Below are 15042 nucleotides of genomic sequence, written 5' to 3'. Positions count from 1 at the left end.
TGTGGGTGAGATATTGTAGTCTGGTCCCAGATCTGTTTTTGCTCTCTTGCCAACTCCTTGCCACTTCTTCTCATGCTGAACATGACAATGTGTGGCATGACCATTCCATAAGGAGTGGGCAGGAGAGCAGACTGGCACTGAGGAATTTGGGAACAATGTGAAGGATATGAGACCCCAAAAATTATAGGATGTGAAACAAAAATTAAATACATTTCCAACTTGTGAAGTGTATGGATGAAGACTAGTGAAGTTCAAACAGGCAGTTCCAGCGTACTCTGTCCCCAGGTGGAGGCTCTGCAGGCGGAGATGAGGGGTAGCTCTCTGGTGTGTCAGAGCTCCAGTGAGCAGAACTTGCAGCTGCAGCACACCGTCCAGAGACAGCAGACCATGCTGCAGGAGAGCACCTCCCGTGTGGCGGAGCTAGAGGACAGACAGGCACTGTTACTGGAGCAGGTAGATAGATACTTTACTGTCCTCAGAGAGGAACATCATTTCCACAGCCTGTAAGTTACATACAACATAATGAGCAAACCAGCATCAGAGATTGAACATTAAACACAACACAGCAGTACATACAACATTACAATTGAACTCGGTGAATGAATAAATCGACTACTAGAGCGCGTGAGCTGCAGTTGTCATATCTAATGTACGAGTTTGAGATGCAATACAAATGTCCCTATTTTGAAACATTCTACATTGCTTTAACTGGTACAGTTCTTTATGTGCAAAGCCAGCTTTTGTGGGCCAGCCTGAACTTCCTCTAAGGGCCCAGCAGAGTTAATAAAATAGAGCTCATATCTGTTTATAACTTACTGTGCATGCTTGCTGCTCATGAGTGTTTTGAAAAGCCTAATTGTTTAGACAGATTCCTGTGTTCAAACTGATTACATTCGGCTTTCAGGGGCTGACTATAGTGCAGGCCGATTTTGTTTATTGAGCAGATGGTCGGGGGGGCGGAACATAATTTGTCGACTACAATTTGACCACAAGAAGCCCAAACAGATATAATATTTGACTAAAACATAATTATTTCAAACGTTGCTTACATTTGTATATGATCACGTCTCAATTATGCATGGGAATACTTGGGAACAGATTCCCAAACTTAAAATCACTTGTAGCTGATTTCCTGGTGTTTTTACAGTATTTTATGTCCAACAATGATTTTTAAAAATGCTCAGAACTTGGGGGCCAAATAAAACCACCGCCAGTTGGGGAACCCTGGTATAGTGGGTAAAAAGTAAGTATTTGTTCAAATTTACAGTACAGTTTAGCAGACCATTTTATTATCACGGTTTGGAGGTGAGTTGAGAGAGTTCAATTCACACTGTGTGGTGTGCGTTCCTCCAGGTGGGCCGCTTGGAGAAGGACCTGGAGAAAGAGAAGGTGTTAGCCTTCAAAGAGCTGAAGAGGAGAGACCAGAGAGCCCAGGAGGCCATAGAGGGACTGCAGGAGGCTAGTCAGCAGGCAGCGAGACATGAGAGAGAAGCCCTGCAACTCTCCAACTCTGTCACGTGAGACTAGTTTTTACTCCCTGTACTCGTCTCTGCTCTAATCTATGCTACTCGACTCTACTCTAATCTATGTTACTGTACTATACCAGGGTTCGAAACAGTGACAAACTCTTGCGTTTGAACGTTTGACTTTGCAGTGTGACACCAATTTTTAATTAGGCAGTAGGGTGCCTGTTTATTTTTTTTGCTGGTCACATTAGTTTTTCACCTCACTCAAGATTTAACCATGATTTGGTCAAACGGTAAAGTACATTATCCACATGATTCCTGCCCTGTGGCTGTGCATGTTTTGCTGGGGACTACGGCTATGATGAGTGAGCCACTCCTTTCCCAGGGAACAAAATGCAGGGGAAAACACAGCTATCCTGTTGTCACAGTTGGAGAGGGGAGGTTCTCATCTTTCTGTAGGTATCCTTTTGATTCCTGGACTCTCAATTTTGACCTCAATAGCAACTATTCTTCAACCAAGATATTTGATATGGCTTTGATACAGAGTGTGTGAAATGGTGTGCATCGGCTATTGCATAGGCATAATTGAGCTGTAGGTTACAACTGCAAAGTTATTTTGTACTTGACATTTACTGTTAGATTAATACATGGCTGCCAGCATTGGGTATTATGTTTAGTGTTACCGATCAAGCTAATGTGTTTTCAGATTTTGTGTACTCAGGTGGTGAATTAGCCTCAAATAAATGAGCCTAGAATATTAGTGCACATGTAAAGATATAGGTAAGATTGTCTCTATTGAACAAAATACGATTCAGACCATTCTGGAGACCTATTTTAACAGTAAAATGTAACAATAGCTTATTTGTCAAAACAAAATTCACGACATTCACTAGATTAGGTTGCAGAATATCTTGAATCATGCATTCTTTCATGGAGCTGTGAGATAAACAAGTTTATTCATGTTTGTATTTATTACCATCTCAGTTGTCTACACCTCTTAAAAGCACTTTGAATGACCTTTAAGATGATTACAAATGTTTTAAATTGTGTGAACTGTGAGAAATATTTGATGCAAACAAATCACGGGCTGGTGCCACCAACTGAAAAAGTTAGTGGCACCGGTGCCACCAGGGGAACATGTTGGTCTGCTTTACTCTATACTACACTACTCTACTGCCAAGAACTGCACTTTACAACACTGCACACACACGACCGCTATTAAATGTATCATTTTGATTTACTCTACTGAGACAAGGCTGCTTGTTGTTCTTAAATGTTATAATACTGTAATAACAATTATAGCTTTTTACCAATGCTCAGACCCCACAGTGAAGCTTCATTCAAGAGTTGGTGGATGGAAGTTCTATCAACAAGTGATAAGTCTTGTCTTGTACTAATCAAGCTAGTAACTGATTGCACAAGTCTAGTGATTAGGAGTCAAATGAAGCAAAGTCAAACACCTGCCTGCCTGCAGTAAGGGGAAGTCCATATAAACATAATTCCTTATCAGGAATTAGACAGTTTAATTTAAGATCCCATTTGGGTTTCATTAAACTAGATGCCTTTGTAAAGATGCAGGTTTTGACAACATACAATACTTACGAAAGACCGAACAGGATACAGTGGAATGGACATCTTAACATTGGATTGGACCTTAAGTAGTTGTGTAATATCAGCTGTTTGTTTATAGTCGATAGTTGTCAGAGCGCTCTATTGTTTGTTGTTGGTTGGCTGCATTATAAGGCCTCTTTCAGCTGCTGGGAATGCATTTGATATGGCCAGCTTAACTCCCTGAGTTACTTTGACCCTGGCATCTCCAACTGTCATGTTTGTCATTTTCGTGAATAATGGCTTTCCTAAATAGACTTGTACGGAGTTAAATGTTCTCCTTCAACATTGAGCCCAAGGTCTGGTTGTGTGTATAATTTCAGTTAGCTGCAGGGCTTGTGGAGACTGGTGAAGCCGGTCTTATGACTTGTCTGATTATAATGCTCTGTACTCTGTATTTGTTGTTGGGCGACTGTGCTCTCTGTTAGGGTTATATAAGCAGTCTAGATAGCCCATCCCCAAAAGATCAACCGGAGAACAAACACAACAACCAGTAGAAGGAAAATCTTAGATGTTCCATCCTGACCAGTACAGGCCAGGGAACCAGGACACGCAGAATATCACTGTTGTATTTCTCCAGGCATCGCAAACCTTTTGTTATACTCACTTGGTTTCTGCGTTGCCAATTATCATTGTAATCAGTGCAAGCGACTTTAGAGTGACAGTTTACAGACATAGCGTTCCTAGTAGCCTTGTGCTCCTGTTGTTGAGAGCCAGGATTTGTCTGTGTCCTGTCCTGTAGGCAGTTGTCAGAGGACATGAATAAGGTTCAGGGAGAGCTGAGTGAGCGAGAGCAGCAGATGCTGCTTATACGGAGAGACAGCGACACCAAGGCCTTACAGCTCTCTAAGATGGAGAAGATGCTAGCTGAGACCAGAGGAAAGCTGGACAAGAAGACAGAGTCTGGTATGAAAAGTAAAGGGCGGGACAACCGAGACAATATGGGTCTGTATCAATATCCTTACTTTAATTCACTGAGCTTCTTCTCTGAAATGCATGAGAACTGCATTAGTTTATCTATATAACCAAAACATCATAGAAGGATTCAAATGTACTCTTAGAAAAGGTGGTACCTAGAACCATAGTGTTCTTCAATTGTGTCCATAGGTTGGGAGAACCCTGTGAAAGGTACTATTTATTTTGTTCCAAGTAGAACCTTTTCACTAATACATGGTTCTACGTCAGGGGTGGGCAAACTTTGGATCCGGCCTGTGAGCCCATTCAACACCCCCAAATTATTTTGGGATAAACACTCCAGGCCAATCTTGACTGTCTAAAACTAAATCGAAAGTATGTAGAATTTAGAATGGACCTACATGCCTTTTTTTTCTGGCCCGCAAATGGCTTTTTAATTAACATTGAGAGAATCTGTGTGGCCCTCTGCTGAATTTTGAAATCCCAATGTGGCCCTTAAGCCAAAATAATTGCCCATTCCTGTTCTACGTGGAACCCTTACAGGATCCCTTATACCTCTAACAAGTTCTAAGTAAGTAGAACCTTTTTCACCATCAAAGGGTTCTACCTGGAACCAAAAAGTGTTCTCCTATGGTGACAAATGAAGAACCCTTTTTTAAAGTGTAGTTTTGTGACAGTGCATGTGCCCTTGATTGATTGATTGAATTTATTGGGTAAGTATTAGGCTGCTTCAGATGCATACAACAAAATCATCTAAAAAATTTCCATTATGGTCCTCATGATTCTATAGTCAACTCAATATACAAGTATCTACATTTGATAACAATTAACTTTGCAGAGTAAGTAACTGTCTGTGTTGAAATCAAATTTTATTAGTCACATGTGACGAATACAACAGGTTACAGTGAAATTACACCTGAATTACACCTTACAGTGAAATGCTTACTTACGAGCACTTAACTGACAGTGTCGTTTCAAAAAATACAGATGAGAATAAGAGATAAAAGTAACAAGTAATTAAAGAGCAGCAGTAAAAAAATAACAATAAATACAGGGGGGTGCCGCTACAGAGTCAATGTGCGGGGGCACCGACTAGTTGAGGAAGTATGTATATGTAGGTAGAGTTAATTAAAGTAACTATGCATAGATTACAACAGAGTGGCAGTGATGTGGGGAGGGGCAATGTGAATAGTCTGGGTAGCCATTTGACTAGATGTTCAAGAGTCTTATGGCTTGGGGGTAGAAGCTGTTTAGAAGCATCTTGGACCTAGACTTGGCGCTCCGATACTGCTTGCCGGGTGGTAGAAGAGAGAACAGTCTATGACTAGGGTGGCTGGAGTCTTTGACAATTTTTAGGGCCTTCCTCTGACACCTGGTATAGAGGTCCTGGATGACAAGTAGCTTGGCCACAGTGATGTACTGGGCTGTTCGCACTACCCTCTGTAGTGCCTTGCGGTCGGAGGCCGAGCAGTTGCCATACCAGGCAGTGATGCAACCAGTGATGCTCTCGATGGTGCAGCTGTAGAACCTTTTGAGTATCTGAGGACACATGACAAATATTTTCAGTCTCCTGGGGGGGGAATAGGTTTTGTCGTGCCCGCTTCACGACTAATGGTGTGCTTGGACCACGTTAGTTTGTTGGTGATGTGGACACCATGGAACTTGAATCTCTCAACCTGCTCCACTGCAGCCCCGTCGATTAGAATGGGGGCGTGCTCGGTCCTCTTTTTCCTGTAGTCCACAATCATCTCCTTTGTCTTGATCACGTTGAGGGAGAGGTTGTTGTCCTGGCACCACACAGCCTAAAGGGAGGAGGTCCGAGACCTGGCCGTCTCGTTATTGTCGTGATCAGGCCTACCACTGTTGTCATCGGCAAATTTAATGATGGTGTTGGCGTCGTGCCTGGCCGTGCAGTCATGAGTGAATAGGGAGTACAGGAGGGGGCTGAGCCCGCACCCTTGAGTGGCCCCTGTGTTGAGGATCAGTGTGGCGGATGTGTTGTTACCTACCCTTACCACCTGAGGGCAGCACATCAAGGAAGTTCAGGATCCAGTTGCAGAGGGAGGTGTTTAGTCCCAGGGTCCTTAGCTTATAGATGAGCTTGGAGGGCACTATGGTGTTGAACGCTAAAGCTGTAGTTAATGAATAGCATTCTCACATAGGTGTTCCTTTTGTCCAGGTGGGAAAGGGCAGTGTGGAGTGCAATAGAGACTGCATCATCTGTGGATCTGTTGGGGCGGTATGGAAATTGGAGTGGGTCTAGGGTTTCTGGGATGATGGTGTTGATGTGAGCCATGACCAGCCTTTCAAAGCATTTCATGGCTACAGATGTGAGTACTACGGATCAGTAGTGATTTAGGCAGGTTACCTTAGTGTTCTTCGGCAAAGGCACTATGGTGGTCTGCTTAAAACATGTTGGTATTACCTACTCAGACAGGGAGAGGTTGAAAATGTCAGTGAAGACGCTTGCTAGTTGTTCAGCGCGTGCTCGCAGTACACGTCCTGGTAATCCGTCTGGTCCTGTGGCCTTGTGAATGTTGACCTGTCTAAAAGTCTTACTCACATTGGCTGCGGAGAGCGTGATCACACTCTTCAGGTACAGCTGGTGCTCTCTTGCATGTTTCAGTGTTATTTGCCTCAAGGTGAGCATTGAAGTAGTTTAGCTCATCCGGGAGACTCGTGTCACTGGGCAGCTCTCGGCTGTGCTTCCCTTTGTAGTCTAATGGTTTGCAGGGCCTGCCACATCCAACGAGTGTCAGTGCCGGTGTAGTACGACTCGATCATAATCCTGTATTGACGCTTTGCCTGTCTGATGGTTTATCGGAGGGCATAGCAGGATTTGTTATAAGCTTCCGTGTTAGAGTCCTGCTCCTGACCTCTTCTTTATTTATCTAGTCACTGGTGTATCCTTCTGTAGCTCAGTTGGTAGAGCATGGCGCTTGTGACGCCAGGGTAGTGGGTTCGATCCCCGGGTTCGATCCCCGGGACCACCCATACGTAGAATGTATGCACACATGACTGTAAGTCGCTTTGGATAAAAGCGTCTGCTAAATGGCATATATTATATTATTATTATTACTTTAATTTTTGCTTGTAAGCAGGAATCAGGAGGATAGAATGTGATTTATACAAGTATCTACTTTTGATAGCAATTAACTTTACAGTGTAAGTAACTGTTCTGATGCTATCCCTGTGTATTTTTGCAGCTTTTAGATCTTCTTTGTCTGCTTAATCTGTGACCTGGAAAGTGGCCCCTAAAGACACACTCTCAGTCCTTGATTAAAATGCGCGTTCAGATTCTCGTCGAGGACTAGGCTTTATCTGGAGATCTCTTTCTCTGAATGATGTTTCTAACCTTGTTCTTTGGGCCTTGTCCGGTTCAGTCCAGGATCTGGAGGAGAAGGTGCGTTTCACCAGGAAGGACAGGAGGAACTCCCTGCACCGCACCCAGCTGCTGGAGAGCCAGATGAAGACGGTGAAGGGAGAGCTGGTGGACACACTGGACCACCTGCAGGAGCTACGAGACCGGTTGGAATGCTCACAGGCCAACGCAGAGCAGCGCAAAGTTGACATGGAGAAACTGCAAGCAGGGATGAGGTGAGAGAGCCCCAAATGCAAACAGTCCTGTATGTTGGGCTCATCTTGTGTTCCTACAGATGAGTTGGGCAGAAGCCCCTTCATCCCTCTCCCAAGTCATTTAGTACTCGAGGCTCCATTTGGTATCTGGTACTTTGGCCTCCCACTTCACTCCTTTTCAACAATGGGGCCATAACACCAAAGTAATGTTAAAATAATTACTGTATCTGTCGTTACAATTTGTACTGCTCCCAAATTATTTGAAATACTTCTATTTTGCGGGCGCCGAAGACGTGGAGGTCGATTATGGCAGCCCCCTGCACCTCTGATTCAGAGGGGTTGGGTTCATTGTGGAAGACACATTTCAGTTGAATACATTCAATTGGACAACTGACTAGGTATCCCTCTTTTACTCCGTTTTTTAAAACTTGATTTTCGTTGGGGGTTGATAAACACTGAACTTATTTCAGCTCCTATTCCCAGCACTTCTTACCCTGTCTGGGTTGTGTGGGAACTTGGAGCCAAACCAGAGTGTAAATTATTACCAAAGGACTGTGCTACAGGCCAATGGGAAAGAAGCAAAAATATGATGGCCATGGTTCTGTTTTTAACTTGTGTAAAATTAGATAAATGCTGTGTTGCTTCTGTGGTGTTCTATTGTCAAGGGTTGTCCAAGGTTATGTGCTTAAAGTCATTTCAGGGGACAAAGACTGAACCCCCGGTTGTAATACATCACTTGGAGGCAATTGTCACTGGTTGTGGGGAATCTGTTGCTGCTGTTTTTCAAACACACTTTCTGTGACGCAGCAGCAGCCCATACAGATTGTGTAACAAAGTTTAACTGGTGCTACTTGTCCTTTTAGAAGGTAGACTATCGACATTACGTCCTCGCCTGCCCTCCAGTTCATACATTATGAAAAGATAACATTCATATCATGAGTTTTTTATTGGGGGATTTTCCATGTGTATCCCTAGGATCATGTCTTTCATATTGTTTCATGAAACCCTTTCAGATGCTTTGTTTCAATTGAAAATATTTGAGTGCCAAGATGTGGTTGTGACCCCACTCTCCGAGAGTGTCTCAGGGGGAGTTGGGATATGCAAAAAAAAACATTTCCAATTCACACATGCGTATTAATACACACTTGTACATGAAACGGGAGAAATAGAAGCATCCTAATTATTAATATTATTATTAGTGGGGCTTGCGAAGCAAGAGTCCCCACTTAAAAGGTGCGATATCAAATCAAATTGATTTATATAGCCCTTCGTACATCAGCTGATATCTCAAAGTGCTGTACAGAAACCCAGCCTATATGTTAGCCTAATTTCAGTTTATGCAACAAAACAAATGGTCATTGTGTAGAGAATCATTGTACCATCTAAACAGCTTTTAAATATACTTTTCATAACAAAAAAGATTGTATTTTCAGAAGTTTGAAGCTATTGTACAAAACTGAAAGTAAACGCAAAAGCACATTTCTGCCCTTGAGTTGCGTTCCCATGCAAAACTAGACAGATGGCTAACAACTAAGTCTTCAATAAAACTCCCAAGGCGTGACTTTTCTTGAATGAATATATTGTAAACGTTTATGTTGTGAAACTGAACAATACAGAAAATAATATACTTTAGTATTCAATTCACACCGACATGCTGTACTTTAAACATTTGAAGTTGCATAAATACAAAGCACGCGCTAAGGTACCATGCATCTGGCATGATGCCAAACCATATAGCTAATTGTTAAACGTATGGTAATTGGCTCCTTTCATTACTCTGATAATGTATAACCATCTATGTAGAATAACAAAGCATATTACACTAGAAACAGTAACAAAACTACAGTATTGTATATTTTACAATTTGTTTGCATGACGCATGAGCAAAGTAATACAGCTAACGACATACATTAAAGGCATTGCAATTTGTGAGTAAATGCAACCAACATTGATATGTAAGCAACTCTATCAATAACAAGATTATCATCATTAGCTAAATGCTTGAATCGAACTTACAAACAAATATTTTTCCAAGGCTGAAGCGTGACAAGAAATAACTACATTGAAAGACCTGCACCGTAGCGTTGTTTGTAGCTGTTTCTATGCGTGCAAAACAAATTCTGTACTTCCTATTTGCGTCGTCTTTCTAAGTACCAGAAAGCGCCACTAGGGGGCAAATAACACTATTGAACACAATGAAAATCCAATTTAACCATTGTAATAAAATAATCTGTTACCTTCTAACAGGATGGCAGCACAGCAAATTTAAGAATGGGAAGCATAGAAATAGCGCACGTAGAACAGATCTAGTGCTTCGTAAACGTGCTTTCAATGAGAGTGACAGATCTATAATGCACATTTCTATGTGCATTTGGTCAGGTCGCCCAAAAAGTTACAAATGGCAGCTTTAAATCTTTGACATTCTTCTGACTTATTATTATTATTATTTAGAAAGCTACTCCTACACCGTTTTTAAAGCTAGGCATGCCATTCAAACTTTAAAACATGCATATCGGTCTGAAATATTGTGCTTGATATCTTTTTAAACTATTAAGATACTTCTCGGCTAATCAAATCTGATGTTGGTACAAAAATATCTGCTACCAATCTAACAATACAGTTGTTTTAGTAACAGCATGAACTGTATTTTTTTAACCACGTTTTCATAACATTAAATGACAAATTATAGGTGTGCCAAGCTTGTAGCGTCATACCCAAGAAGACTCAAGGCTGTCATTTCTGCCAAAGGTGCTTCAACAAAGTTCTGAGTAAAGGGTCTGAATACTTATGTAAATGTGATTTCAGTTTCTTTATAAATGTCCTACTACTTTACGAATTCACTGTATTTGTTTGAAACCCACAGCATTATTTGCATCTTCTGACAGAAGATCACTTGGTCCTATGTCTTTCTGCTTTCAGTTCACGTGCAGAAACTGTAGTAAAGACATTTTTATAATCTAACTGCCCCACAATCCAGAGTAATACGGTTGATATAGTAGTCTATAAAAGTAATCAGACCAATTATTTAACTTTGACTATATGTAACTGCTTTGCTTTAAATAGTAAATTAACTTTTTAAAACCACAGAAATACTTTTTAAAGAGCTAATGGGCCAGGTAGCCTATTGGTTAAAGCGTTGGGACAGTAATCCAGATCCGGCTAAATGAAAAGTCTGTGCCCTTGAGCAAGTCACTTAACCCTTAATTTGCTACAGGGGCACCTTATTACTATAGCGGACCCTGTAAAACAACACTTTTCATTGCACTTTTATTTATTTATTTTACCTTTATTTAACTAGGCAAGTCAGTTAAGAACAAATTCTTATTTACAATGACTGCCTAGGAACAGTGGGTTAACTGCCTGTTCAGGTGCAGAATGACAGATTTGTACCTTGTCAGCTCAGGAGTTTGAACTTGCAACCTTCCGGTTACTAGTGCAACGCTCTAACCACTAGGCTACCCTGCCGCCCCACTTCCACTGGGTAAGGAACAATAAATAAATAAAATATACAGTTGGAAGTTGGAATTTTACATACACTTAGGTGGAGGTCATTAAAACTAGTTTTTCAACCACTACACAAATTATAGTTTTGGCAAGTCGGCTAGGACATCTACTTTGTGCATGAAACAAGTCATTTTTCCAACAATTGTTTACAGACAGATTATTTCACTGTATCACAATTCCAGTGGGTCAGAATTGTACATACACTAAGTTGATTGTGGCTTTTAAACAGCTTGGAAAATTCAAGAAAATTATGTCATTGTTTTAGACGCTTCTGATAGGCTAATTGACATCATTTGAGTCAATTGGAGGTGTACCTGTGGATGTATTTCAAGGCCTACCTTCAAAGACCTCAGAACATAATTGTAGACCTCCACAAGTCTTGTTCATCCTTGGGAACAATTTCCAAACTCCTGAAGGTACCATGTTCATCTGTACAAACAATAGTATGCAAGTATAAACACCATGGGACCACACAGCCGTCATACCGCTCAGGAAGGAGACTCGTTCTGTCTCCTAGAGATGAACATACTTTGGTGGGAGAAGTACAAATCCATCCCAGAACAACAGCGAAAGACCTTGTGAAGATGCTGCAGGAGACAGGTACAAAAGTATCTATGTCCACAGTAAAACGTGTCCTATAAAGACAACCTGAAAGGCCGCTCAGCAAGGAAGAAGCCACTGCTCCAAAACTGGCATAAAAAAAGCCAGACTACAGTTTGCAACTGCACATGGGGACAAAGATCGTACGTTTTGGAGAAATGTCCTCTGGTCTGATGAAACAAAAATAGAACTGTTTGGCCATAATGACTTTCATTATGTTTGGAGGAAAAAGGGGGTGGCTTGCAAGCCGAAGAACACCATCCCAACCGTGAAGCACACTGGTGGGGGTGCTTTGCTGCAGGAGGGACTGGTGCACTTCACAAAATCGATAGCTTCATGAGGAAGGAAAATTATGGATATATTGAAGCAACATCTCAAGACATCAGTCAGGAAGTTGAAGCTTGGTCACAAATGGGTGTTCCAAATCTACATTGTAGAATAATAGTGAAGTCCTCAAAACTGTGAAATAACACATGGAATCATGTAGTACCCAAAAAAAGTGTTGAACAAATCTAAATATTTTATTTGAGATTCTTCAAATAGCCACCCTTTGCCTTGATGACAGCTTTGCACACTCTTGGCATTCTCTCAACCAGCTTCACCTGGAATGCTTTTCCAACAGTCTTGAAGGAGTTCCCACATATGCTGAGCGATTTGTTGGCTGCTTTTCCTTCACTCTGCGGTGCGACTCATCCCAAACAATCTCAATATGATTGAGGTCTGGATTTTGGAGGCCAGGTCATCTGATGCAGCACTCATCACTCTCCTTCTTAGTCAAATAGCCCTTACTCGACGCCTCCATACTTTACGGTGGGAAATACACATGCGGAGATCACCCATTCACCCTCTCCGTCTCACGAAGAAAGACATGGCGTTTGGAACCAAAAGTCTCCCATTTGGACTCCAGACCAACGAACAAATTTCCACCGGTCTAATGCCCATTGCTCGTGTTTCTTGGCCCAAGCAAGTCTCTTCTTCTTATGTGTTGTTTTTAGTAGTGGTTTCTTTGCAGAAACTTGACCACGAAAGCGTGATTCACGCAGTTTCCTCTGAACAGTTGATGTTGAGATGTCCGTTACTTGAATTTATTTGGGCTGCAATTCCTGAGGCTGGTAACTAATGAACTTGTCCTCTGCAGCAGAGGTAACTCTGGGCTTCCATTCCTGTGGTGGGCCTCATGAGAGCGCTTGATGGTTTTTGCGACTGCAATTGAAGAAACTTTCAAAGTTATTGAAATATTCCGTATTGACTGACCTTCACGTCTTAAAGTAGTGGTGGATTTTTTTCCACACTTCAAGATTGTTATGATCACGCGGACTGGGAAATGTTCCAGGGAAGCCTCAGAAAATAACGTTGATATTTATACGCTGACTCTGAGTTTATAAGGAAGTGTGTTGGAGATGTTGTACCCACTGTGAATATTCAAACCTACCCTACCTAACTAGAAACCGTGGATAGATGGTGGCATTCGCAATAAACACCGCATTCAACCATGGAAAGATGACTAGGAATATGGCAGAATATTAACAGTGTAGTTATTCCCTCCAAGGCAATCAAACAAGCGAAATGTCGGTATAGGGACAAAGTGGATTCGCAATTCAACGGCTCCGACACGAGACGTATGTGGCAGGGTCTACATGAAATTAGACTACAATAAGAAAACCAGCCACGTCACGGACATCGACATCTTGCTTCCAGACAAACTAAACACCATTGCCTGCTTTGAGGATAATACAGTGCCGCCTACCAAGGACTGCGCCTGCCCCCCCCCCCCCCCTCTTCTTCCGTGGCTGATGTAAGACCTTTAAACCCGTTAGCCCTCGCAAGGCTGCCGGCCCAGACGGCATCCCTAGCCGCGTCCTCAGATCATGCGCACACCGGCTAGTGTGTTTACGGACATATTCAATCAATCCCTATCCCAGTCTGCTGTTCTCACATGCGTCAAGAGGGCCACCATTGTTCCTGTTCCCAAGAAAGCTAAGGTAACTGAGCTAAATGACTATCACTTCCGTAATCATAAAGTTCTTTGAGAGACTAGTCAAGGATCATATCACCTCCACCCTACCTGACACCCTAGACCCACTCCAATTTTGCTTTCCGCCTCAATAGGTCCACAGACACGCAATCACACTGCCCTAACCCATCTGGACGAGGGATACCCATGTAAGAATGTTGTTCATCGACTACAGCTCAGCATTTAACACCATAGTGCCCTCCAAACTTTAAGCGCAAGGTCAGTACAGGTGCATCAAATCTGGGACCAAGAGCCTGAAAAACAGCTTCTATCTCAAGGTCTTCAGACTGTTAAACAGCCATCACTAACATTAAGTGGCTGCTGCCAACATACTGACTCAAATCTCTAGCCACTTAATAATTACAAATTGGATGTAATAAATGCGTCACTAGTCACTTTAAACAATGCCACTTTATCTAATGTTTACATACCCTACGTTACTCATCTCATATGTATATATTGTACTCTATACCATCTACTGCATCTTGCCTATGCCGTTTGGCCATCTCTCATCCATATATGTATATGTACATATTCTTATTAATTCCTTTACACTTGTGTGTGTGTATAAGGTAGTTGTTAGAATGTTAGATTACTTGTTAGATATTACTGCATGGTCGGAACTAAAAGCACAAGCATTTCGCTACACTCGCATTAACATCTGCTAACCATGTGTATGTGACCAATAAAATTAGATTTGTTTTGAACTTCTCAGATCTTCTTTGTAAAGGTTTTAAACACTGTTTCCCATGCATAAGCAATTAATGAACATGCACCGGTGGAACGGCCATTAAGACACTAACAGCTTAAACTTAGGACACTAAAGAGGCCTTTCTACTGACTCTGAAAAACACCAAAAGAAAGATGCCCAGGGTCCCTGCTCATCTGCGTGAACGTGCCTTAGGCATGCTGCAAGGAGGCATAAGGACTGCAGATGTGGCCAGGGCAATAAATTGCTATGTCTGTACTGTGAGATACCGAAGACAGCGCTACAGGGAGACAGAATGGACAGCTGATCGTCCTCTTTTCTACATTAAAATATCAGAAAAAGTGTATTAGGAAAATTATAACTTTAATCTGAATATTTTCCTTGGTGCCCCGACTTCCTAGTTAATTACATTTGCCTGATTAGTTAATCACATAATGCTGATTACAGAATCTTTGATAAAAACTAAGTCTTCAGTTAATGAAAGTAAAGACACGACATTAGGAATGGCAGTGTTCTGCCATGGCCAGCGAAGAGGGATCTCAATCCCATTGAGCACGCCTGGGACCTGTTGGATCGGAGGGTGAGGGCTAGGGCCATTCCACCCAGAAATGTCTGGGAACCTGCAGGTTTTTTATTTTTTTAAATTTTAT

General features: G+C 42.0%; 1 protein-coding gene across 1 annotated transcript in view; it reads left to right on the top strand.

The window, feature by feature from the left end:
• LOC123996479 (coiled-coil domain-containing protein 18-like) overlaps positions 1-15042 on the top strand; it is a 49041-nt gene that overhangs the window by 14061 nt on the left and 19938 nt on the right. Inside the window, exons 17-20 of the mRNA XM_046299846.1 lie at positions 286-453; positions 1354-1517; positions 3817-3980; positions 7373-7586. Coding sequence (XP_046155802.1) covers positions 286-453; positions 1354-1517; positions 3817-3980; positions 7373-7586 — 710 coding nt within the window. The remainder of the gene's footprint in view (positions 1-285; positions 454-1353; positions 1518-3816; positions 3981-7372; positions 7587-15042) is intronic.

Source organism: Oncorhynchus gorbuscha, linkage group LG15 (assembly GCF_021184085.1).
Source record: "Oncorhynchus gorbuscha isolate QuinsamMale2020 ecotype Even-year linkage group LG15, OgorEven_v1.0, whole genome shotgun sequence".
NCBI classification, from domain to species: Eukaryota; Metazoa; Chordata; class Actinopteri; order Salmoniformes; family Salmonidae; genus Oncorhynchus; species Oncorhynchus gorbuscha.
The sequence above is the reverse complement of the archived record's forward strand: the minus strand, read 5'-3'. Positions and strand labels throughout refer to the sequence as shown.